Raw genomic sequence first — 25,797 nt, 5'->3', positions numbered from 1 at the left:
ACTGTGGAGCATCGTCCAGTGAGAAATCTCCAGCACAAAACTTCACAAACCGCTTTTGACATGTTTGATCAGTCACAGCACCTTCTCCATACACTGGCACAAATCTTTTTTTGCGTTTCAGTTGCGTTTTTACATTTCTTGAAATAATAAAGCATAATATGCCAAAAATGTTGCTTTTTTTCTTTCATCTTCAATATTAAAATGGCTACACAAAAATTCACCAATTTTGTTAAGTCTTTTTTTAAATGCACACTGATATGACAGCTGTCACAATCTAACAAAATTGTTTCAAATGAAGTTAAAGACACCTAAGTGCTACTAGAGCCATCTTACAGAAAAAAATGAACCTTTTGGCCAACCCTGTAGTACATTGTATGTACATACTTTATTCAGTCTTTCAGTTTATGGGCATATGGGTTATTTACAGTATTTTGCAATTACAAGCATACTGTTACAATGAATAATGTTATGCATATGTATTTTCATATTCTTGGAGGTATATCCTCTGGATAGATTCCTAGAAGTGGGATTACTGATGTAAAAGGATGTAAATCTTTCATAGTTTGCCAAATACCCTTCCAGAATGGTTGTATATTTTTTAAAATTATGATAAAATGCACTCTCAGCCATTTTTAAGTGTACAATTCAGTGGCACTAAGTACATTCACAACATCATACAACCATCACTACTATCCATCTCTGGAACTTATGTAACATCCCAAATTGAAATTCCATACCCATTAAATAATAATTCCCATGCCCCTATTCCCCCACCCCCAGGTAACCTCTAGTCTGCTTTCTATCTCCATGAATTTCCCTATTCTGGGTACCTCATATAAATGGAATATTTGTCCTTTTGTATCTGACTTATTTTACTTAGCATAACGTTTCTAATAATTTCAGTCCTTTTCAAGGCTGAATAATATTCCATATGCGTATAATACCACATTTTTGTTTATCCTTTCATCTGTTGATGAACAATTGAGTTGTTTCTACTTTTAGGCTATTATGAATAAAGCTGCTATGAACATTAGTATACAGTTATCTCTTTGAGTCTCTGCTTTCGGTTCTTTGCTGTATATACTATGCCTAGAAGTAGAATTGCTAGATCATATGGATATTCTATATTTAAATTTTTAAGGATCACCAACCGTTTTCACAGCTGTGCCATTTTACATTCCCTCCAGCAATGCAGCAGGGTTGGTCCCCATCCTCACCAAAACTTTATTTTTTGTTTTTTTGATAATAACCATCCTAATGGCTATAAAGTGTGATTTTTTTTTCATTGTGATTCCAATTTGTATTTCCCTAATGATGAGTGATGTTGAGCATCTTTTCACGCTTCTTGGCCACTTGTATACCTTCTTTGGTGAAATGTCTACAGGCATACATCATTTTATTGCACTTTATTGCACTTCACAGATACTACAGTTTCTACACGTTGAAGGTCTGTGGGTACCCTGCGTTGAGCAAGTCTATCAACGCCATTTTTTCAACAGCATTTTCTCACTTCGTGTTTCTGTGTTACATTTTAGTAATTCTCATAACATTACAAACTTTTTCATTATGTTTATTATGGTGATCTGTGATCAGTGATCTTTGATGTTACTGTTGCAAAAAGATTATGACTTGCTAAAGGATCAGATTAGCATTTTTTAGCAATAAAATATTTCTAATTTATGTACATTGTTTTCTTAGACATAATGCTATTACATAGTATAATACAGCATAGTGTAAAAGTAACTTTTATATGCAGTGGGAAACCAAAAACTTAATATAACTCGCTTTATTGCAATATTTGCTTTATTGTGGTGGTCTGGAAGTGTGGTATGCCTGTATTTAGTCCTTTACTCAGTTTTTGACTTGGTAGTTGTTTTTTTGTTAAGTTGTAGAAGTTCTTTATGTATTCTGATTATTAATCTCTCATCAGATACATGATTAGCAAGTATTTTTTTCACATTCTGTGCATTATCTTTTCACTGTCTTGATTGTGTACTTTGAGATACAAAAGTTTGATGTAGTTTGTCTATTTTTTCTTTTTTTGTCTGTGCTTTGAGTGTCATAATCCAGAAATCATTGCCAAAGACAACGTTATGAAGCTTTTCCTCTATGTTTTTTAATTTGGTAACAATTTTTTTATTGATTTATAACATATGTTTCATGTGTACAGTGTTAATATTTTGATTTCTGTATACCCTACAGCATACTCACCACCAAAGTTTAGTTTCCATCTGTCACCATACAGTTGACCCCCTTTACCCATTTGCCCTCCCTACCCCCCATTAACTACTCTGTTCTCTGTATCTGTGGTTTTGGTTTGGTTTGGTTTGATCTGTTCTTTGTGTGTTTCTTTGTTTTTAATCCACATATGAGTGAAATCATATGGTATTTGTCTTTATTCATCTGACTTATTTCACTTAGCGTAATACCCTCAAGGTCTATCCATGTTGTTGCAAATGTTAAGATTTCATCTTTTCTTATGGTTGAGTAGTATTCAATTGAATATATATATATATGCCACATCTTCTTTATCCATTCATCCATCAGTAGGGCTTTAGGTTCTTTCCATATCTTGGCTATTGTAAATAATGACGTGATGAACACAGGTGCATAAATCTTTTCAAATTAGTCTTATTCTTTGGATAAATACCCAGAAGTGGAATAGCTGGATCATATGGTAGTTCTGGTTCTTAATTTTTTGACAAATCTCCATACTTTTTTCCATAATGGTTGCAACAATTTACATTTCTTCCAACACTGTATGAGGGTTCCCTTTTCTTCACATCTTCTCTAACATTTATTATCTCTTGTCTTTTTGATAATAGCCATTCTGATTGGTGTGAGTGATATCTCATTGTTTTGATTTGCATTTCCCTAATAATTAGTAATGTTGAGCATTTTTTCATGTGCTTGTTGGCCATTTGTATATCTTCTTTGGGAAAATGTCTGTTCAATACCTCTGCCCATTTTTTTAATCCAGTTGTTTGTTTTTTGTTGTTGAGTTGTATGAATTATTTCTATTATTTTGGATATTAACCCCTTCTTGGATATATGATTTGCAAATATCTTCTATTCAGTAAGTTGTATTTTCATGTTGTTGATGGTTTTCTCTCCTGTACAAAAGCTTTTTAGTTTGATTTAGTCTCACTTTATATATATTTATATATATATATATATATATATATATTTTTTTTTTTTTTTAAGGTACGCGGGCCTCTCACTGCTGTGGCCTCTCCCGTCGCGGAGCACAGGCTCCAGACGCGCAGGCTCAGCAGCCATGGCTCACGGGCCCAGCCGCTCCGTGGCATGTGGGATCCTCCCTGACCGGGGCATGAACCCGTGTCCCCTGCATCGGTAGGCGGACTCTCAACCACTGCACCACCAGGGAAGCCCTCACTTTATATTTTTGCTTTTATTTCCCTTGCCTGAGGAGACATATCCAGAAAAATGTTGCTAAGACCAAGATGAAAGAGTGTACTGCTTATTTTCATCAAGGAGTTTTATGGTTTCAGGTCTTACATTCGAGTATTTAATCCATTTGGAGTTGATTTGTGTGTGTGGTGTGAGGTAGTGGTCTAGTTTCATTCTTTTGCATGTGGCTGTCCAGTTTTCCCAGTGCCATTTATTGAAGAGACTATTCTTTCTCCATTGTGTATTCTTTGCTTCTTTGTTGTAAATTACTTGTTCATATATGTGTGGGTTTATTTCTGGGCTCTCAGTTCTGTTCCATTAACCTCTGTGTCTGTTTTCTACAAATAACATGCTATTTTGAATACTACAGCTTTGTAATATAATTTGAAATCAGGGAGTGTGATACCTCCAGCTTTGTTCTTTTTTCTCAGCATAGCTTTGACTATTCAGGGTCTTCTGTGTTTCCATATAAATTTTAGAATTTTTTGTTCTGTTTCTGTGAAAATGTTCTTGGGGCATTTGATAGGGATTGCATTGAATCTGTAGCTTGCTTTATGTAATGTGGACATTTTAACAATATTAATTCTTCCAGTCCATGAGCACAGAATATATTTCCATTTATTTGTGTCTTCAGTTTCTTTCAACAGGTCTTATGGTTTTCACTGTAGAGGTCTTACACCTCCTTAGTTAAGTTTACACTTAAGTATTATATTCTTTTTGTTGTGATTGTAAATGGGATTCTTTTCTTAACTGCTCTGTTAGTTTGTTATTAGTGTATAGAAATGCACCAGATGGTTGAATATTAATTTTATACCCTGCAACTTCACTATATTCATTTATTATTTCCAAAAGTTTTTTGGTGAATTTTTAAAAATATATTTATTTTTTATTTGGTTGCACTGGGTCTTAGTTGTGGCTTGCCAGCTCCTTAGTTGCAGCATGCATGTGGGATCTAGTTCCCTGACCAGGAATCGACCCAGGCCCCATGCTTGGGAGCGTGGAGTCTTAACCCCTGTGCCACCAGGGAAGTCCCTGAATTTTATTTATTTATTTGTTTGGCTGCATTGGGTCTTCGTTGCTGTATGTGGGCTTTCTCTAGTTGCGGTGAGCAGGGGCTACTCTTCATTGAGGTGCATGGACTTATTGCCGTGGCTTCCCTTGTTGCGGAGCATGGACTCTAGGCACGCAGGCTTCAGTCGTTGCAGCATGAGGGCTCAGTAGTTGTGGCACATGGGCCCTAGAGCATATGGGCTCAGTAGTTGTGACTTATGGGCTCTAGAGTGCATGGGCCTCAGTAGTTGCAGTGCATGGGCTCTAGGGCATGCGGGTTTCAGTAGTTGTGGTGCGTGGGCTCAGTAGTTGTGGCTCGTGGGCTCTAGAGTGCAGGCTCAGTAGTTGTGGTGCACGGGCTTAGTTGCTCCACGGCATGTGGGATCTTCCCAAACCAGGGCTCGAACCCATGTCCCCTGCATTGGCAGGTGGATTCTTAACCACTGTGCCACCAGGGAAGTCCCTAGTGAATTTTTTGGAGTATTCTATATATAAAATCATGTCATCCACAAATAGTTACAGTTTTACCTCTTCTTTTCCAATATGGATACCTTTTATTTTTTTTCTTGACTAATTGCTCTGGCTAGGACTTCCAATACTATGTTGAATAAGAGTAGCGAGATTGGGCATCCTTGCCTTGTTCCTGGTATTAGAGGAATAGCTTTAAGTTTTCATCATTGAGCATGATGTTAGATGTGCATTTGTCATATATGGCCTTTATTATGTTTTCGGTACATGCCTTCTATACCTATTTTATTGAGAGTTTTTTGTCATAAATGGGTATTAAATCTTGTCAGATGCTTCTTCATCTATTGAGATAATCATGGTTTTTATCCTTCATTTTGTTCATGAGGTGTATCACATTAATTTATGGATGCATCCCTAGGGTAAATCCCACTTGATCATGGTATATGATCCTTTTAATGTATGGTTTGCTAATATTTTATTGAGTATTTTTGCATCTGTGTTCATCAGAGATGAACCTATAATTTTTTTGTGGTGTCCTTGCCTGGTTTTGATATCAGGGTAATGCTGACCTAGTAGAATGAGTAGGAAGTATTCCCTCTTCTTTAATTTGTTAGAAGAGATTGAGAGATAGGTATTAAATCTTTGAATGATTGGTAGAATTCACATTGTAAAGCCGTCTCGTCCTGGACTTCTGTTTTGGGGGAATTTTTGTTTACTGTTTCAACCACTTTACTGGAGATGAGTCTATTAAAATTTTCTACTTCTTTATGGTTCAGTCTTGGAAGGTTGGATATTCTAAGAATTTGTCCATTTCTTCTAGGTTGTCCAATTTGTTGTCATACAGCTATTCATAATATTCTCTTATAATCCTTTATATTTCTGTGGTATCCTTGTTATTTCTCCTTTTATCAGAGCCTTCTCTCTTTTTTTCATAGTCTAGCAAACAGTTTGTTAATTTTATCTTTTCAAAGGACAAGCTGTTAGTTTCATTGATCTTTTCTATTGTCTTTTTGGTCTCTGTTTCACTTATTTCTGCTTTGATCTTCATTAGTTCTTTCCTTCTACTGACTTTGGGCTTTGGTCATTCTTCTTTTTCTAGTTCCTTTAGATGTAAGTTTAGATTTATTTGAGAATTTTCATGTTTCTCAGGGCAGGCCTGTATCACTATAACCTTCCCTCTTAGTATTGCTTTTGCTGCATCCCTATAGATTTGGTATGTCGTATTTTCATTTTCATTTATTTTCAGGTATTTTTAAATTTTTCCTTTGATTTTTTTGCTGATCTAATTCTTGTTCAGTAGCATTTGTTCTTCACAAATTTATGATTTTTCCAGCTTTCTTCTTCTGGTTGATACCTAATTTCATAGTGTTGTGCTCAGAAAAGATACTTGATATGATTTCATTCTTAAATTTGCTGAGATTTGTTTGTGTCCCAACATATGGTCTATCCTTGAGAATATTTCATGTGCACTTGAGAAGAATGCATTTGGATAGAATGTTTTGTACAAATCTATCAAGTCCTTCTGGTCTAACTTTTCATTTAAGTGTACTTTTCCTTGTTGACTTTTTGTCTGGATGACCTATCCTTTGATGTATGTGGGGTGTTAAAATCCCCTATTATGGTGTTGCTGTCAATTTCTCCCTTTAGGTCTGTTAATTGCTTTATATAATTTGGTGCTCCTATGTTAGCATATATATGAATAACTTACATCTTCTTGATGAATTGTCCCCTTTATCATTACATAATGTCCATCTTTGTCTCTTGTTACCTTTTTTGGCTTGAAGTCTGTTTTATCTGATATGAGTATGGCTACACCTGATTTCCATGGCTGTCATTTGCTTGGAGTATCATCTTCTATCCCTTCACTTTGAGCCTATGTTTGTCTTTAAAGCTGAGTGAGTCTCCTGGAGGCAGCATATGGTTGGGTCTTGCTTTTTAATTCGTCCAGCCACTCTGCTTTTTGATTGGTGAATTCAGTCCATTTACATTTAGGGTGATTATTGATAAATCAGGACATAGTACTGCCATTTTATTTTTTGTTTTCTGGTTGGTCTGTATCTCCGTTGTGGTTTTTTTCCTTGTGTTTCTGTCTGCTATTTTAGTTTGGTCATTTTCTAGTATGTTTTCTCAGTTTCCTCTGTTTTTATGTTTTGTTGTTCCTATAAGGTTTGTATAAAAATATCACATAGTTAAAATACTCTTTTTTTCTGTTGATAACATCTTGTTTTCATTTGCCTATATGAGTCCTGACCTTTTCCTTCTCCCCTTTTGTGTTTTAGATGTCCCAATTATTTCTTTTTATGTTGTCAGTTTGTTACCAAATTGAAGTAGCTATAGTTATTTTTACAGTTTTTTTTCCTTTAAGCCTTATGTTATGATCAAGTATTTAACAACCTATTCTGATACAGAGTTGCAATTTTCTGATTCTGTCTATCACCTTACTCAAAGTTTTGTATACTTTTGCCTTTTCATTTCAGGTAGAAGAGTTCCTTTCAACATTTTTGTAAAGCATGTCTAGAGTTGATCAACTCCCTTAGGTTTTGTTTGTCTGGGGAAAAGCCTATATTTCTCCTTCATATCTGAATGATAATTTTGCTGGAAAGACTATTCTTGACTGACAGTTTTTGTCTTTCAATATTTTGAGTGGGTCATAACACCCTCCTGGCCTGTAGAGTTTCTACTGAGAAATCTGCTGATAGCTTGCTTAATGGGAGTTCCTTTATAGGTTACCATCTTTTTTTCCCTTTGGCTGCCTTTAAAATTCTTTCTTTGTCATTGAGTTTCAACAGTTTTAATACAATGTGTCTTGGAGAAGATCTTTCTGTATTGAGGTAATTAGATGTTCTTTTAGCTTCATGGACTTGTATGTACAGTTCCTTCTCCAGGTTTGGAAAGTTCTCAGCTATTATTTAAATAAACTCTCTGACTCCTTCTCCTTCTGGGATACCCATTATCTTAACGTTGCCCTTCCTAATAGGGTTAGATAGTTCTCATAGAATTTCCTCATTTTTTGGTCTTAATTCTCTCCTTTTCTACCTGTTTCATTTCTAGATTCCTATCTTCGAGCTTCCATATGGTCTGCTGTCTTTCCAGTGCTTTCTTCATCTGATTTATTAAGTTCTTCAACTCCAGAATTTCTGTTTGGTTTTTTTTAGAGTTTCAGTCACTTTGATACAGTATTACCTCTGTTCATTAGTTTATTCCTGAGTACATTGAGCTGCCTTTCTGAGTTTTCTTGTAGCTGGTTGAGTTTCTTTGTGACGGCTAATTTGGATCCTCTGTCAGATCACATTATTTTGATACTTTAAGTTTGGTTTCTGGAGGACTTTCGTTTTCTTTTTGTGATATGGTGTTACCGTGATTCGTCATTGTGCTTGATGAGTTGTTCCTCTGATCGCACATTTGAAGTAACAAAGCTTCCCCCCCCCACACTTGATTCTTTTTTTTTTTTTTTAATATTTATTTATTTAGCCTGCACCGGGTCTTAGTTGCAGCACGCAGGACCCTCGTTGCTGCATGTGGGATCTTTTAGTTGCGGCATGCAGGCTTTTTTGCGGACTTCTTAGTTGAGGCATGCGGACTCCGAGTTGCAGCGTGCATGCAGGATCCAGCTCCCTGACCAGGGATCAAACCCAGGCCTCCTGCATTGGGAGTGCAGAGCCTTGCCCACTGGACCCCGCCCCCCACCCCACTTGATTCTAAGGGTTCAACAGTTTAGTAATTTGAGGCCTTTCTTTAGTTTTCCAGTAGGTGGCACTATAACACAAGTTTTTGGTTTCTTTTACTGGAGCTGCCTCCGGTTATACATTTGAGGATCGGCAGTTTGTTCGTTGGCATCTTCTTTATTGTCATCGCTTGTGCCCCCAGGGTTGTTGGTGCCTTGCTGCTGTTGGCATCGCCACCTGGGACACTGGGATTGCGGGCACCTCCAGCACGTCCAGGGTCTACTGAGTTGCAGGCTCTGCTACCATGGGAGTAGGGGGAGGGGAAGAAGGGAGCTGGGGTTGCAGGTCCCAGTAACGTTGGTTCCCTGTGGCTGCAGGTACCACTGCAGCCAGGAGGCGGGTGTTGTATGGCCGCCTCCCCTGCCGCTACCAGGTTCTCTGGGGTTGCAGGCTCAGCCATAGAAACAAAGTGGCAGAGATCACAGGCAGTGACTCTGCTGTTCCCTGAGTGCTGCCTCCTCTTTGTGTTCCAGTCCACCCACCTTTAGATATACAGATGTCTGCAATTCTCCAGCATCTGGTCTATTGGGCAGAGCTGAGTTAGGGTTGTTTTACTGGTTGTAGACTGAAGGGGAGAGACAAAGGGAGAACTTGCACCATCATCTTGCTGACGTCACTCCTTTTCTCTGTTTTCTTTTAAAAGCTTTATAGTTTTCACTCTTACATTTAGGACTTTGATCCATTTCATGTTAATTTTTAAATATGGTATAAGATAAGGGCCCAGCTTCATTCTTTTGCATGTGAATATACAGTTTTCCCAGGACCATTTCTTGAAAAGACTGTTCTTTCCCCTTTTAATAGTCTAGTTATCCTTGTCAAAAATCAATTGACTGTATATATGTGAGGGTTTATTTGAGGGGCTCTTTACTCTATTCCGTTGGTCTATTTGTCTGTTCTAATGCCAGTACCACCTGTTTTGATTACTGTAGCTTTGTAGTAAGTTTTGAAATTAGGAAGAGTCTTCCAAATTTGTTCTTTTTCAAGATTGTTTTGACTATTCAGTGTCCTTTGAGATTCCATGAATCTTAGAATAAGTTTTTCTATGCTGCAAAAAATACTTTTGGAATTTTGATGGGAATCACAATGAATCTGTGGATTGCTTTGAGTAGTACTGTCGTCTTAACAATATTAAGTCTTCAATCCATGAACCCAGGATATCTTCCCACTTATTTGTCTTCTTTAATTTCTTTTAGCAACATTTTGTACTTTTCATCGTACATTTTATATCTCCCTGGTTAAATTTATTCCTAAGAATTTTCTTCTTTTCAATGTGTTGTAAATGTTCCATTTGTTCCTTGTTAGTGTGTAGAGATGTAACTAATTTTTGTTGATTTTGTATGCTACAACTTTGCTAAATTAGTTTATGTGCTCTGAATCTGTGTGTGTGTGTGTGTGTGTGTGTGTGTGTGTGTGTGTGTGGTCTTTTAGGGTTTTACTTGTAAGATCATATCATCTGCAAATGGAGATAACTTTATCATTTGGATTTCCAATTCCAATTTCCAATTTGGATGCTTTTATTTCCTTTTCTTGCCTAATTGTTCTGGCTAGCACTTCTAGTACACTATATTGAATAGAAGTGAAAGTGGACATTTTTGTCTTGTTCCTAATCTTAGGGAGAAAGCTTTCAACCTTTCACCATTGAGTATGATACTAGCTGTGGGGTTTTCATATATAGCCTTTATCATGTTGAAGAAGTGTTCTTCTATTCCTACTTTATTGAGTGTTTTTATCATGAAATGGTGTTCAGTTTTGTCAAATGCTTTTTCTGATTCACTTGAGATGATCATGTGGATTTTTCCCCTTCATTCTGTTATTGCAGTGTATTACATTGATTGATTTTTGTATGTTGAACCATCCTTATGTCCCACTTGGTTATCATATTAAAATGTTGCTGAATTCAGTGCCAGTATTTTGTTGAATATTTTTGCATTGATATTCATAAGGGATATTGGTCTACAGTTTTATTTTCTTCTAGTATCTTTGTCTGGCTTTGATATCAGAGTAATGCTGGCCAATAAGTGAGTAAGAAGTGATCTCTCCTCCAACTTTTTGGAAGAGTTTGAGGATTGGTGTTAATTTTTCTAACGTGTTTGGTAGAATTCACCAGAGAAGCCATCTGGTCCAGGGCTTTTCTTTGTTGAATGGTTTTTGATTACTGATTCAGTCTCCTTGCTAGTTAGAGATCTATTGAGATTTTTTTCTTTTTGTTCAGTTTCAGTAGTTTGTGTGTTTCTAGGAATTTGTCTGTTTCATCTAGGTTAGCCTTTTTTTTTTGGTATACAAATTGTTCTTAGTATTCTTTTCTAATCCTTTGTATATGTGTAAAATGTACACTAATGTCCCAACTTACATGTCTGATTTTAGTAATTTGAGTCTTTTTAATCTCTTTTTTCTCTTTTTCGTAGTCATTGTATCTAAAAGTCTGCCTATTTTGTTGATCTTTTCAAAGAACCAAGTTTGGTGGTTTTTATTTTCTCTGGTGTCTTTTTTCCTCTGTTTTATTTATCTCTGCTCTAATCTTTATTATTTTAATGCTTCTGACAAAGGCATGGAACTTTTAATTTAGTTTGCTCTTCTTTTTCTAGTTCTTTAAGTTATTGATTTGAGGTCTTTCTCCCTTTTTTGTCTCCTTTTTTTAATGTAGGCATTTATAGCTATAAATTTCCTTCTTAGCACTGCTTTCGCTGCTTCCTGTAAGTTTTGGTATGTTGTGTTTTCATTTTCATTTGTCTCTAGGTGTTTTCTAATTTCCCTTGTGATATATTCTTTGACCTATTGGTTGGTTAAGAGTGTGTAGTTTATTTTCCACATATTTGTGAATTTTCCAGTTTTCCTTCTATTATTGATTTCTAGTTTCATTTCACTGTTATTGGAAAAGACATTTTGTATTATGACCATCTTTTACAATTAAGATTTTCTTTTTTTTTTTTTTTTGGCCTAATATATGGTCTGTCCTGGAGAATGTTCAATGCGCACTTGAGAAAAATATATTCTGTTGTTGTTGGGTGGGGTTTTCTATACATGTCTGTTAGGTCCAATTGGTTTATAGTATTGTTCAAGTCCTTTATTTCCTTACTGGCCTTTTTTTTTTGGCCATCCTGCTTGGCTTGTGGGATCTTAGTTCCCCAACCAGGGATTGAACCCAGGCCCTTGGCAGTGAGAGTGCAGAGTCCTAACCACTGGACCGCCAGGGAATTCCATCCTTATTGATCTTCTGTGTGGTTTTATTCATTATTGAAAGTGGAGTATTGATGTCTCCAACTGTTATCATAGAACTGTCTAATTTTCCCTTAAATTCTAACAATGTTTGCTTCTTATATTTTGGGACTCTGATTTTTGGTCCATATACATTTATAATTATTATATCTTGGTGAATTGACCCTTTTATCAATGTACAGTGTCCTTTGTCACTTGTAACAGTTTTGACTTAAAGTCTGTTTTTGTCTGATAATAGGCATACCTTGTTTTATTGCACGGCACTTTATTGCGTTTTATAGGTACTGTATTTTTCACAAATTGAAGGTTTGTGGCAACCCTGTGTTGAACAAGTCTATTGGCACCATTTTTCTAACATTTGCTCACTTTATTTCTCTCTGTCATGTTTTGATAATTCTCACAATATTTCAAATATTTTCATTATTATTGCATTTGTTATGGTCATCAGTGATCTTTGATGTTACTATTGCAAAAAGACTTGCTCAGATGGTGGTTAGCATTTTTTAGCAATAAAGTGTTTTTTAATTAAGGTATGTACATTGTGTTTTTTAGATATAATGCTACTTGCGCACTTAACAGACTACAGTAAAATGTAAATGTAACTTTTATATGCACTAGGAAACCAAAAAATTCATGTGAGTACTTGAATACCCACTTCATTGTAGTAGCCTGTAGCCAAACCAGCAATATCTCCAACATATGCCTGTATTTGTATCACCAGCCCAGCTCTCTTTTGGTAACTATATGTATGGAATATCTTTCTCCATCCTTTTACTTTCAACTTAATTATGTCTCTGGATCTAAAGTGAATCTCTTATAGAATATCATATAGTTGGATCTTGGTTTTTTTAATCTTTTCTGCTAATCTCTGCCTTTTGAATGGAGAGTTTAATCCATTTACATTTAAAGTAATTACTAATAAAGAAGGACTTCTGCAATTTTGCTGTTTGATTTCTATATGTCTTAACAGTTTTGTTATCCCTTATTTCCTTCATTACAGCCTTCTTTTGTGCTTGGTTGATTTTTGTAGTGACACATTTAGATTTCCTTCTGTGCATATCCTTTAGACATCTTCCTTGTGGTTACAATGGGGATTTTGTCTTTTTCTGATTGCCTAAGTCTTTAAAGGTATCTTTACTGTTTTATGAGCATGTGGGAACTTTTTAGTATTAAAGGATGTTGTAGCTCATGTGTAGACACACTGACCCAGCTTATAGGTGGAGAAACTTTGAGAACAGATTTTAGAATTCTTCCCTTAAACCCTTGGTAATTCAAGTGAACAAATCCTCACAAGGCGAAATGGTTCACTGCTTTTGTCTCTCCTATAAAAGTACAAGTGACTTGTCAGTATTTCCTAATTATTTTGTTGATTTTGCTTATTGTAAGTGCAGATCATATTGCATTAGCTTGACAAAAAACTGCTTTTACACCATCATGTTTTTGACTTGGTTTTGAATGGCCCTTAACTTTAATCTACATTTGGGTAGGGCTGATTAGCCTGTTTAATGGGTTCCTTTCCTCACAGTCATCTCCTATATGAAGAAAACTACCATTTAAAGACTCACCCAGACTTCCTGGATACACTTGCATGTGTATGTTCCCATCACATATATTTGAAAAAATAAGTGGTATATAATATCTATTGTCCTCATGAGACAAATGTTTTAGCTTTTATGTCCTGACTGATGAGTATGGTATAATGATAAGCTATATGATTTTTGCAAATCCAAAGTTAGTAAATATTTCAATATAACAGTAAGATATTATCAGATATTTTTCTTGAGAAATTTGGAAATTACTAATTTTACCCTTTATTTATAATTTCAAAGTATTATATTATTATTCCTTGGCTTCTATATTAAAATTGTGGTTGTATGTGACCATATACAGTCTTTACTGTAGCTGAACTCTTCTATCTTTAATTTTAAAGATCTTTTTGAATTGCCAGATGGTCAGTTGGGTTATGAAGTTAATTTTAGCCAACCAGTCTTCCTACCTGCCTTCCATTCATTTATTTAACTTTTACAATATGAAGTGTTTGCTATGAAGATACGAAAATGGATGATACAGTCCCTGTCCTAAAGGATCTTACAGTCACTTAAGTGAGGTGGCATATATGCAAATGAAGTAAATACAGGATTGACTATGACAAAGACCATTTAAGACAGAAAACAAAGTGCTTTCTTATTAAATATCAAAGTTACTTCTAGTGGGCAGCATTGTTTATGAAGCAAGTAGTCCTTGAAGGAAGGTCCTTTGGGTTTATCCTTGAGGGTAGGTAGATTTTAGAAGGTAGAAATGTTAATTGAGGTTATTATTCCAGCAGAGGTACTATAATGAAAAAGGTATAGAATCAGAGTTAATTTGGCCCACAAGAAGTAGTGGAAAGGAGAACAGAGAGAAATGAACTAGGAAAGGTAGATTAAAGCTAGAATTTGAAGACCTTTAAACTAAAGGCTTTATTTAGACAGGCATTGGGGAGTTTTGAAGCATGTTATACTACAAAATGATATAATCAGAGCTGTACTTTTATTGGGGCATGGAGGCTACTTAGGAGGTTACTTCCATGATTGAGGTGGGAAACCAGGAAGGTCTGAACCAAACAAGTGACAGTGAGGAGAAAGAAGAGTTGTGGAGACAGACTCCACAAGGATGCAAAGTGACAGTCACTTTCTGGGGCCCGACTGACTTGGAAAATGAAAACTGAATGGATAAAAGAAAGTGTTGAGTTATTTTGGGTGTAGTGAATTCCTCGAGCATTGGGAAATGTCAAGAGTTCAGCAGTGGTATTTGCCACAAGTAGACTGTGCTGTTGCTTTTTATCGATCTATAGATATAACCTCAGTTTGTTTCTAAAAATTGTTTTATTTTGAAAACTTTTCAAACTTGAAAAATAAAAAACAACCCTACAAAGGCTGTTTTACTGTTTCAAATAATTCAAATCAGCGCTTGATACAAAGATGCAGTTAGCAAGAAAGCCTTTTAGGCTTCTTACTTTTTTCCTCAGTACATTTACTCCCAACATCTGTACTACCCATGCTGCCCAGTACAGGGTCCATCAGCCACATGTAGCTGGTGAGCACTTAACAATGCAGCCAGTCTACATTGAAATGTGCTATAATTACAAAAATAGATCCCAGATTTCAAAGACTTGGTATGAAATAAAGAATGTAAAATATCTCATTAATAATGTTTTATATTGATTACATGTTAAAATGATACCATTTTGGATATTGTTTCAGGGCTCCCCAACACCATCCACATGATAGGTGATTTGCTAGGACCAACATACATTCGTCCTAACAGCTAAGATTATTACAGTGAAAGGATCAGTAAGGGAAAAAGATTGTCTGAATCTGGAGAAGTCCTTTCACAGGCTTCATTATGCTCTCTCCTTCCCAAGTGGGGCACACTGAGTATGTTCATTTCTCCAGCAACCAGAAAATGCAGTAATATGTAAAATGTTTCTGCCCAGAAAAGCCCATTTAGAGATTCAGCACCCAAGGTTTTATATTGGGGGCTGTTCACATCGGCACTGTCTGCCTTGCATATACCGAAATTCTAGATTCACAGAAGGAAAGCAAGTATTTGGCATAGATGACATTGTTAACACAAACTCTAGGCACCGTGAACCACCTTATCAGTCAGGTAATAGAGGAAAGCCAAGTTCCCAGATGCCAGCTAAGGGCCAGCCTTGCACACGGACCCTTCTAAAGGTAGCAGCCTTGGTCCTGCTGCATTAACTTTTTGCACAGATATATTAGGTTAAGTAAACTATCAGCAGAATTAATTCCACCAGTTTATTTTTAAAGACTTTTAAATATGGCTACTTGTTCACATTCTTAACTCACATTATATTTATTTTGGCAGTGGTCTAAACTTATATGTAAAATTCTTCTCTAACGTGTTTTAGCTGTTTTCTCTATAAACACTAATGATTTCTCTTTAATACAAATCTGATAAGTAAACAGGTGACAAGCCTCCTTCAAGTGATATCTTTACACTAGTCACTAAAGGTCAGACTAATTGAAGGCTGCAGTAGACTTAGCTCCATATCCTAAATGTAGCTTTTATTACCCAAGAAGAAAAAGAAAACCTCCCCTCCAAAAAAAGTGTGTGATCAAAATAAAGGATTTTGTGAATTTTTATAAAACAAAAGTCCCAGTTTAAGAATGTCCATTTGATAAGCACATTTGAGAGCTCCAAACAGTACATTTTTACATGCTTATCATTAATTCAAATTGTTAAACTCTTTTGTTCTCTAAAATGTTAATGATTTGTAATTATTATTAATCCATCCATGAAAATATTTCTGAGGAGGTTTATATAAATGGACTAATTCTGCATGAGAGATTCACTTCATTTCTACTCATTGTAGATTGCAGATGTGACTAAAATAGTATAACTTGGCTAAAATGAATGATATAGAATAGCAACCAGGATATGTTTGACTTCTTCCCAAGCACTGAATACTAATATATACCTCACTCTTTAAGAAAGGGAATGGTTTTAGGAAAGTAATTTCCAGGACTAGAACTGTGAAAGCAGCAGAAGATATTTTTGTTAGAATAAATCCATAGTGTGATTTTCAGTGACTTACTGCCCTACGGGTCCCCTGCAGACCTAATTGAAGGAGAGAACCATCTTTCACCATCATTGACACATCTCATCAGAAGTAGAGGGAAGCTAAAATCCTAACCCCCTCTTCTCTCCCACACCATGACCCATAGTGAGTAAAGGGGAAAGGAGAAAGTCCTCAGGCTTTAAGTAGAGAGTAGTTCATAACAGCAGTATTTTTGCTGTTATCTTTGTCCCTTATTTATAAAGACTTATAATTCAGCCATTTTATATAGTTTTGAATTGAAGCATGTCATTAGCAACCCATGTCAATAACTCATACATTGATTCTCATTATAAACAGCTATGCTTGTCCTTTGAAAATCCATAAAGCTTAATACATTTGTAATTTTAAATATACTTCACATTTCTACAAAACGAAATCTGACAATATCAGTGCTGCTCTCTAATTGCTTTAAATAATGTGGAGAACAGTTATAAAGAACTCTATGGGGGCTTCCCTGGTGGCGCAGTGGTTGAGAATCCGCCTGCCGATGCAGGGGACACGGGTTCGTGCCCCTGTCCGGGAAGATCCCACATGCCGCGGAGCAGCTGGGCGCGTGAGCCATGGCCGCTGAGCCTGCGCATCCGGAGCCTGTGCTCTGCAACGGGAGAGGCCACAACAGTGAGAGGCCCGCGTACCGGAAAAAAAAAAAAAAAAGAACTCTATGATAAAAAACTAAGGGTATTTTCCACTCACTGTTCAATCAATAAGAAACACTGCAGAAAACCTGTCTTTTTTGCCACTTTTGGAACTATGAAGAGCCATCAAAGTACTGTCATATAATGTTCTGTTGATAAACGTTAAGAGCTGATGATAGTTTCACTCAGAAAATCAGAATACCTAGAAGCCACAGTGCTGTTTATAACTTCACTCACCCTGTCTTGAAAATAGCTTCTCTTCCCTGTATCCCCATTTGTGAACTGGATAAAATAGGTAAAATAAGAATTCAGCATGTAATATGATATAGTATATAATAGAATTATGGTATGATATATAAACAAAAAACAAAACTCCAGTTTTTAGAAATGAGGAATTCAAAAATGTTATATGTTCTCTAGGACACTGGTTCTATTTTAAAGTACACACATTTGTGTAATATGATTTTGTGATATATATGACACAACAGAAGTGGGTACACTAGCTAATTTTGTACTTGAATAAAATATCACCATACGTCTTCCTTGGCTTTTCTATCCTTAATCTAACAGCTTATGTTATGTAACTAATACTTATTGTCCTTATGATGAGCTTTGAGACCATTAAGGTTTTTTTAAGAATTATATCAAATATGAAATTCAATGGCATATATTCCATATATCTTTACTGTTTAAAACATTTTTTTTGAAATTCCGAAGAGTGTTTTTTCTCCTTTTTGTCTGTGGTAATCCATTCATCCATCAACAGACATTTGGGTTGCTTTAACCTTTTGGCTCTTGTGTATAATGCTGCTATGAACAGCAAGTATCTGTTCGAGTCTCTGCCTTCAATTCTTAAGAGTATATACCTAGAAGGAGAATTGCTGGAGCTTATGGTAACCTATATGAATTTTTGAGGAACTGCCATACTATTTACCACAGCAGCTGCACCATTTTACATTTCTACCAGCAATGCACAAGGGTTCAGTGTCTCCACGTCTTTGCTAACATTTTCTTTTAACATTTTGAAAAAATGTACCAGGCTATGGCGCAGTGGTTGAGAATCCACCTGCCAGTACAGGGGACATGGGTTCGAGCCCTGGTCTGGGAAGATCCCACATGCCATGGAGCAACTAAGCCCGTGCGCCACAACTACTGAGCCTGCGCTCTATAGCCCGCAAGCCACAACTACTGAGCCCACATGCCGCAGCTACTGAAGCCTGAGCGCCTAGAGCCCGTGCTCCACAAGAGAAGCCACCAAAATGAGAAGCCCGCACACCGCAAAGAAGAGTAGCCCCCGCTCGCCACAGCTAGATAAAGCCCATGCACAGCAACAAAGACCCAACACAGCCAAAAAAAAAAAAAATATATATATATATATATATACCGGGCTATATACTAGTTTCATAAGAACCATGGGAAATACAGTTGACCCCTGAGTAACAGAGGTTTGAACTGTGCAAGTCCACTTATACATGGATTTTTTTCAGTAGCAAATACTACAGTACTACATGATCTATGGTTGGTTGAATCCACAGATGAGGAACTGGATATGGAGAGGCCTACTATGGGACATGAGCATTTGCACGTTTTGGTGTCTGCAGCGGGTCCTGGAACCAATCCCCCTCAGATACCAAGGGATGACCGTATATTCATATTGTCATTACACTAAAAACAGTCTTTTGATGCCAAAACTAAGTTCAGGTTTACATGAGTCAGCAATAGAGAATATTGGCCTTTGTCTTATTGTTTGTGTAGTACAGAGTGTGTTCACAGAAAAGCCTTTGAGGTAAGATATTGACTTTATAAGAGTAAATGTAAAATAAATCAGGATGAGTTGTAATCTGTATGCTTTCAGTTCTTAGCAACAAAGTTTCCTTTTTTCCTACAGCTCCCTGCACAGGCAGCACTTTCTTTTGCCATAGCAACATGTGCATCAATAATTCTTTAGTCTGTAATGGGGTTCAAAACTGTGCATACCCTTGGGATGAAAATCATTGTAAAGGTGAGTCTATTGGCAAAGGCCAGCCTTTTTGAGAGAGGAGTGTCCATTGCCTTTCATTAAGAAAAAATTAAAATGTCTTTTTCTACAACTGTGCTTGGCATAACTGCTTTGGCTGGAATAAACACATATAAAATAAATGTTCTCCTTAATGGATCATAGACTTCTGGGATGTGGTAAAAGTGAAGAAAAATATTTATTCTCACCAAAAGCATTTTTTTTATAGACTATGTTTTTTACCTTAAAGTTGTTCAAAAGTCAATCATGGTATTTCCTGCCCTTATTTTCTTGGTCATTTCTATTGTAAAGATACCTTATTCTCATAATAATTTAGATTGTAACCTAGAGTATTCTTATTTTTTAAATTAAATGAAAATACTATTTAATAAAAATCAACTGATGGATTCAGTCTTACAATGTAAAAACAGAATCATTATAAGGACTGCTTTTTTTATTCCATGAATTTCCTACACTATATTTCCAGTATATACTCCCTGGAAGATAAATATGGCTTGTGGTAATACTAGTTGAATGTCTACAAACTGGTTATCAAATCACTGTTTCAGTACTAAAGTTTATCTCCCTTTTATTCTCCCAAGAGTTCAATAAATATCTTACTATGGAAAGTTAATGTAATCTGATATGGGTATCTGAAGTACTTGAGAGAAAGTATTTTCAGGTAATCATTCAAAAACAGTAGACCATGATAACATACCTGAGTGGGTTAGTCAGATCATTCTCTTGCTTATGGCCATCAGTAGAAATACTATGGGTATACTCAAAACTACCACAGAACAGAAAGCTAAACTTGATAGAACAAGGGTATTTTGTTCTGGTGTTTTCTGTATTCATGTATTACTTTGATCTGCAAGCTATGTATTCACGTACCTTCTGAGTAAAGAACCAAGTCCTTTTCCTTTTTCGTAGTCTGTCTAGCTGCGTTATGATTGGTTAGTTTAACCAGAAGTCGTAATGGGATTATTTTGTTTTAAAACCTAATTTTAAATTGCATTTTCTGTGTTGTATTTGAAAAAAAATACAGAAGTGTTCTGCTTTACTTAAAAATACTTTACCAATTTGTGACAGGACTCATGAACAAATTTTAAAAGCCTCATCGTTTTTCTTTCTCTTTTCTGCAGAAAAGAAAAAAGCAGGACTGTTTGAACAAATCACTAAAACTCACGGAACAATTATTGGCATTACGTCAGGGATTGTCTTGGTCCTTCTCATTATTTCTATTTTAGTACAAGTGAAACAGCCTCGAAAAAAGGTCATGGCTTGCAAAACTGCTTTTAATAAAACTGGATTCCAAGAAGTGTTTGATCCTCCTCATTATGAACTGTTTTCACTGAGAGACAAGGAGATGTCTGCGGACCTGGCCGACCTGTCGGAGGAACTGGACAGCTACCAGAAGGCGCGGTGCTCCTCCACGGCGTCGCGGTGCATCCACGACCATCACTGTGGATCGCAGGCACCCAGCATCAAACAAAGCAGGACCAACCTCAGTTCCATGGAACTTCCCTTCCGAAATGATTTTGCACAACCGCAGCCAATGAAAACATTTAATAGCACCTTCAAAAAGAGTAGCTACACTTTCAAGCAGGCACACGAGTGCCCTGAACAGGCCCTAGAAGACAGAGTAATGGAAGAGATTCCCTGTGAAATTTATGTCAGAGGGCGGGAAGATTCTGCACAAGCATCCATATCCATCGATTTTTAATCTTCTACTGAAGGTGACATTAATTATTAAGTATGTACGTATGTAGCCTACAGAGCACCCATACTGTTTTCAGCAGCCACCCCTTTTCTCCTGTCAGAGCCAGGAAGATCTTCATTTCCCATTAACCTAATGTAATGGTGAAGTTTTTATTATCTCAGGCAGTCTATATATGTTAACCCAACCTGGGAACTTATTCCATTCAGTAAAAAACAAAAAATAAGCCTCTATTGCTCAGTGTCCTACAAACAAAGCACCAGTTACATAGTAGCATTTGGAGAGATGAGGGGTGGTGTTGCGCCAGGCTCAGCTGCCTGCGGGTCTTAGCAGCAGGAAGACCGCTCCTGATTGATACAGCTCTGTCAATGTTTTGATCCCACAATAAGTTTAAAAGTAAGATTTTTCTTCACATTCCTTTTATTTTTTTCTTTTCTCTAAATTTAATTTGTTTTATAAGCCAGTAATTTTACCCTTTCAGTTTCTTATATAAGTGGTTCATGTATCACACGTATTTCAATATAGGCATTTGTTCTAGAATTTGTCAAAATATAACTAGTTACTGTGATAAGTGCCAATTAAGACACAGAGTTGTGTTTTGTCCATCTTTCTTCTTGACTAGTTTCTATACTGCTGCCTTTTAATTACTGGATCCTTAGTCTTTATTTTCTGTGATATGATTTAGCACCTTTAAGTCATATTTTGTCTTAGTTATACGAAAAAGTTTCATAATCCTGGGATGTATGCACCATTGCCAGTTATACCTAAAAACTTGACAAAGATTAAAATTTTTAGAAATGCTTTGAAATTTCCCAAGTTTTATTACATTCAGTGATAGCACATTCATTCCTGTGAGCAAAAAGTCATTTAATGCATTTGGGGGGAGGCCTATCATTATATTTATTTCCAGTGTTTCTCATTACTAGATCTGTGTTTTGTATTATTTTTATAAAAAGATTATTTCACTCCCTTTGTATTGGTTTATCTTGTAGGATATGGTAACCAAGGTTGTTTGAGAGTTAAAGGAAAATGCCTAAGAAACTGTATAAGCCTTTAGATTGCTTCTTACTTGGGACAGTACGTTTTTCTAGTTCTTACCAAGAATAACAATTCCCACTTTTTTTTAAACTGCACTTTTGACCTTATTTTTTTTTAATGGTATATAAACAATAATTTATAAACATGATATAAAAACTCATTGTGTTTTTTTAGACTTTTGATATTATTTGATACTGTACAAACTTTATTAAATCAAGATTAAAGAGCTACATGACAGATTTCTTTCAATGTTTGCGTTAGTGACTTTGTATACAAATATGCTGTGATGGAACTGTACACTATAATTTATTGTAAAGACCTTGGTAATGTGTACATAAGCATTTGTTTCCTCTTGTTATTGCATTTAGTTTATGATAAATTTTTCACTGTGTGATATTTATTGTTCTAAATCACCACACAAATCTGATATTAAAATATACATTGTTACATGATTCTTCAATCATGTTATTTATGGCACTGAGATTTTCGATCTTAAGATATATATGGAAAGGAATCCATTTATTGAATTATAACTAAAAGATAAATTCTCATTTTTGATATTTTTTGTAGTTAAATTCTCAATGAAATGAGAAATTAAAGTTTCACTGGATTTCACTGATTTTCTTAAAGTATCACATCTGTATGTTTTCTCAGATTAATGAAAACTGTGACCTTAAACATGATACATGTATAATACTCCTTCAAAATGCTTATTATATCACATTTTTTATTTTTAAAAAAGTATATACCATCCAGAAGATAGGAAAGCCTACAAATAGTATTGTCTTGATTTAAGTTTTTTTAAAGTCAGCATAATTTCCTGTTTTAAAAATATAACTTGGGAAGGTAAAAAGACTTAACGAATGTAGTGTTCAATGAACTAATGAACCAGAGCCAGATTAGGTAGCTAAATTCTTTCAGTAGCTGAAAAGGCATTTTAGTAGGTAACACACCAGACAGTATTTAGTAAATCCTTAATAAAATAATAACTGTGATCTCATTCTTAATGAAAGGAAAATTATCATATTTTCTATGTAAAATTATATCCATTAAAAAAAAACTATTAAATCGTCTTTAACATCTATAGTAGAAAATAATACAATATGCTTAACTAGTCACTTGTAACTGTATTTTTTTTTTTTTTTTTTTTTTTAGTGGTACACGGGCCTCTCACTGTTGTGGCCCCTCCCGCTGCGGAGCGCAGGCTCCGGATGCGCAGGCCCAGCGGCCACGGCTCACGGGCCCAGCCGCTCCGCGGCATGCGGAATCCTCCCGGACCGGGGCACGAACCCGCTTCCCCTGCATCAGCAGGCGGACCCTCAACCACTGCACCACCAAGGAAGCCCCTGTATTTTTATTTTTGAAATTTGTATCTTGCTGTCTCTTAAAAGGGTATGAAGAGGCCTACAAAATACAAAGCCTTTAAAGAAGACATTTAACATTTAAAAAAGCACAGAAGTACATGATTTCAGGCAACTCAGCAAAGCTTGGACAACAAATTTGATTCTAAATTTTCTTGCTGCTAAAACAAATGAAATCTTTGTTTTTCATGGTAGAAAACTCAAACTTATCTGCAAGAGGCTAGTTTTCTCTTAAACTAAAGAAAGGAGGGTCTTCATATTGACCGACATTTCCTCATAATTTAAAGAAAATGCAAAATACAGAGAGAGGCCATAATGGTAAATCTTAACCCAGTGAAGACACATCATCTCAGTGTAGGCTAGGAACTAAAGAACCAGACGATCAATAGCTAAGCTAGCCTGAGACTGGCTTATTATTTTATGCTATTTTGAATTTTATTTTATTTTTTTATACAGCAGGTTCTTATCAGTTATCTATTTTATGCACATCAGTGTATACATGTCAATCCCAATTTCCCAGTTCATCACACCACACCACCACCCCCTCCACTTTCCCACTTTGGTGTCCATATGTTAGTTCTCTACACCTGTGAGACTGGCTTATTATTATTCATTGAACTATAGGTGGGTATTAGATCTCATTTATTTCTTAGTTAAACATTTGGCAGTATATGATATGAAGAGAAGAGAATGAAACTAATAAATTTTAGGCATTATTTCCAGAATAATGCTAATTGCTGTATATATAGTCTTTCATCTTTGAGGTAATGAGAAAACTTTGCAAATTGTTTACTAATGTGAAAGCCATAAATTTTAGTAATTTAAGAAGAAATTTAGCCATCTTGTGGAAGTTATTACACCCTTCACAGAGAATATAATACCCAGTGTTAAACATAGAACAAAAAAGGCAAATCTGGAGGAGAGAATATCTTCAATTCAGAAGCAGCATTAGGTGCACTTGTACAGCACTGTCATTTGTGACACCATTGATCCCAAATTTAACACAAGGTATTAATCCTCAAGTGCCCTCAAATTTCAGGAAACCTACTAATCCCAACATCTGAAGTGTGTAGGAATAAAGTATGATGTACCTTTTGTGAGGGGAGATGTTCACCCCAAAGGTTTAACAAAAAGCAAAGGATTTTCCACATTTCAAATCACAAAAGAGATCAAAAACACTCCTTTTATTTTGACTTGTTAATAGCTTGTGTCAGTGTCTTTGTCACTTTTCATATGATTATTAGGCATTAAAAGAACCTCCTAAATGCCTGAACATTTTTATAGTTCTGCTATTGTCTGGTGAGGACGCTTCCTTGTTTCAGGAGTGTGTCAACTGATGAACAGGATAGGAAAAGCCTAGTTGTGACTACAGGAATAATTCTCAATCAGAGAAGAGTATGCTCTCTTACAAAATGGTGTCTGCTGTATTGTTCATGATCAGAAGGAACCTTGAGATTTTGGTTTTTTTGAAGATACAAGAAAGATTATCTGCTCCAACTTTATTAATGAGAAGACTGAAGCACAGAGAAGAGAATGCAGCGCCCACATCTCAGAGCTAGTCCAGCGCCCTTTCCTTGCTTTCTGCTCTCTCCCTGCTTTAGCTGGCTATATGTTTTAAAAGCCACTCTAAACAGCAGCCCAGATGTTTCATGTAAGGCTGTCAGTTATTCTGATTTAAAATGTAATTTATTCTACAACAATTTCTTTCAAAGCATTATATTTTACTTTTTTTTTTCCTTATGTAACACTTTGTTATTCTACAATTTTGTTGCCACGATTTCTTGGCACCTGCAAATTCTACAAGACAGTTACTGTGAATTCTTAATAAACAACGTTTGTTAACAATTTATATCCTTGACACTGGACAGAAAGAGCTTTCAGTGTTTTGCTTTTGTGATCTTTTTTAAATCTAAAGGGGAAAACTTATACTCTAGAAATTAAAACACTTGTGTGTGCTGTATCTCTTGAATTTGGAGAATGATTTGAGTTCTGAGCTAAATAATATGACAAGTTGACCTTGGATATCTTTTTTTTAGCTTTCTGCAAAATCAGTTGTCCATGTTTTATATACCTCTACTAATAACAAACTCGTAATTCTGAATTTGCTTTTTTTAAAGCAACTTTTCCATATATTTCTGTGATTGGTTTAATGACTACAAAAGCCCAGGAAGCTAATGACTGGGGTGCATGTTTAGTATGTACTGTCTTGAGTATATTCTTTTGAAGCAATGATTTTTCTTTTAGAGGTGAACTTCCAGACCATATAAGACTTCTCATATGCTTAATACTCGATTTGATATATCACAGTAAAGAATTTGACCCTTGAACTGGGAATAAAACTTGTGTTTTGATTTCCTTGCTTGCCTCAATTTCCAAAGTCTCTAGAAGTCGCAAAGAATCCTAAATTCCTTCCCAGGCAAAGTTGGCATTTCCTATCTGGTCACTTCCAAACTAAAATAATCATAGTTACGATAAAAAATAAAAGCTTCCTCAGGCTATTACACCATTTTAAGTTTTCAAATAAATCTTCAAGTGAGGAACTTAAAAAAAAAAAAA

General features: G+C 35.8%; 1 protein-coding gene across 3 annotated transcripts in view; it reads left to right on the top strand.

Moving 5' to 3' along the window:
• Positions 1 to 25,569, top strand: part of NETO2 (neuropilin and tolloid like 2) — a 72,202-nt gene extending 46,633 nt beyond the window's left edge. For 2 of the 3 annotated variants that reach the window (XM_059999128.2, XM_059999126.2), the window contains exons 8-9: positions 19,018 to 19,131; positions 20,268 to 22,480. In XM_059999128.2, coding sequence (XP_059855111.1) covers positions 19,018 to 19,131; positions 20,268 to 20,848 — 695 coding nt within the window. In that variant the 3' untranslated portion in view covers positions 20,849 to 22,480. Of the gene's footprint in view, positions 1 to 19,017; positions 19,132 to 20,267; positions 22,481 to 23,035 lie in introns of those variants that run through there. The other variant, XM_059999127.2, reaches the window with a different exon arrangement.
• Positions 25,570 to 25,797: the final 228 nt, after the last annotated feature.

The sequence above is a fragment of the Delphinus delphis genome, chromosome 20, assembly GCF_949987515.2.
Source record: "Delphinus delphis chromosome 20, mDelDel1.2, whole genome shotgun sequence".
NCBI classification, from domain to species: domain Eukaryota; kingdom Metazoa; phylum Chordata; class Mammalia; order Artiodactyla; family Delphinidae; genus Delphinus; species Delphinus delphis.
The sequence above is the reverse complement of the archived record's forward strand: the minus strand, read 5'-3'. Positions and strand labels throughout refer to the sequence as shown.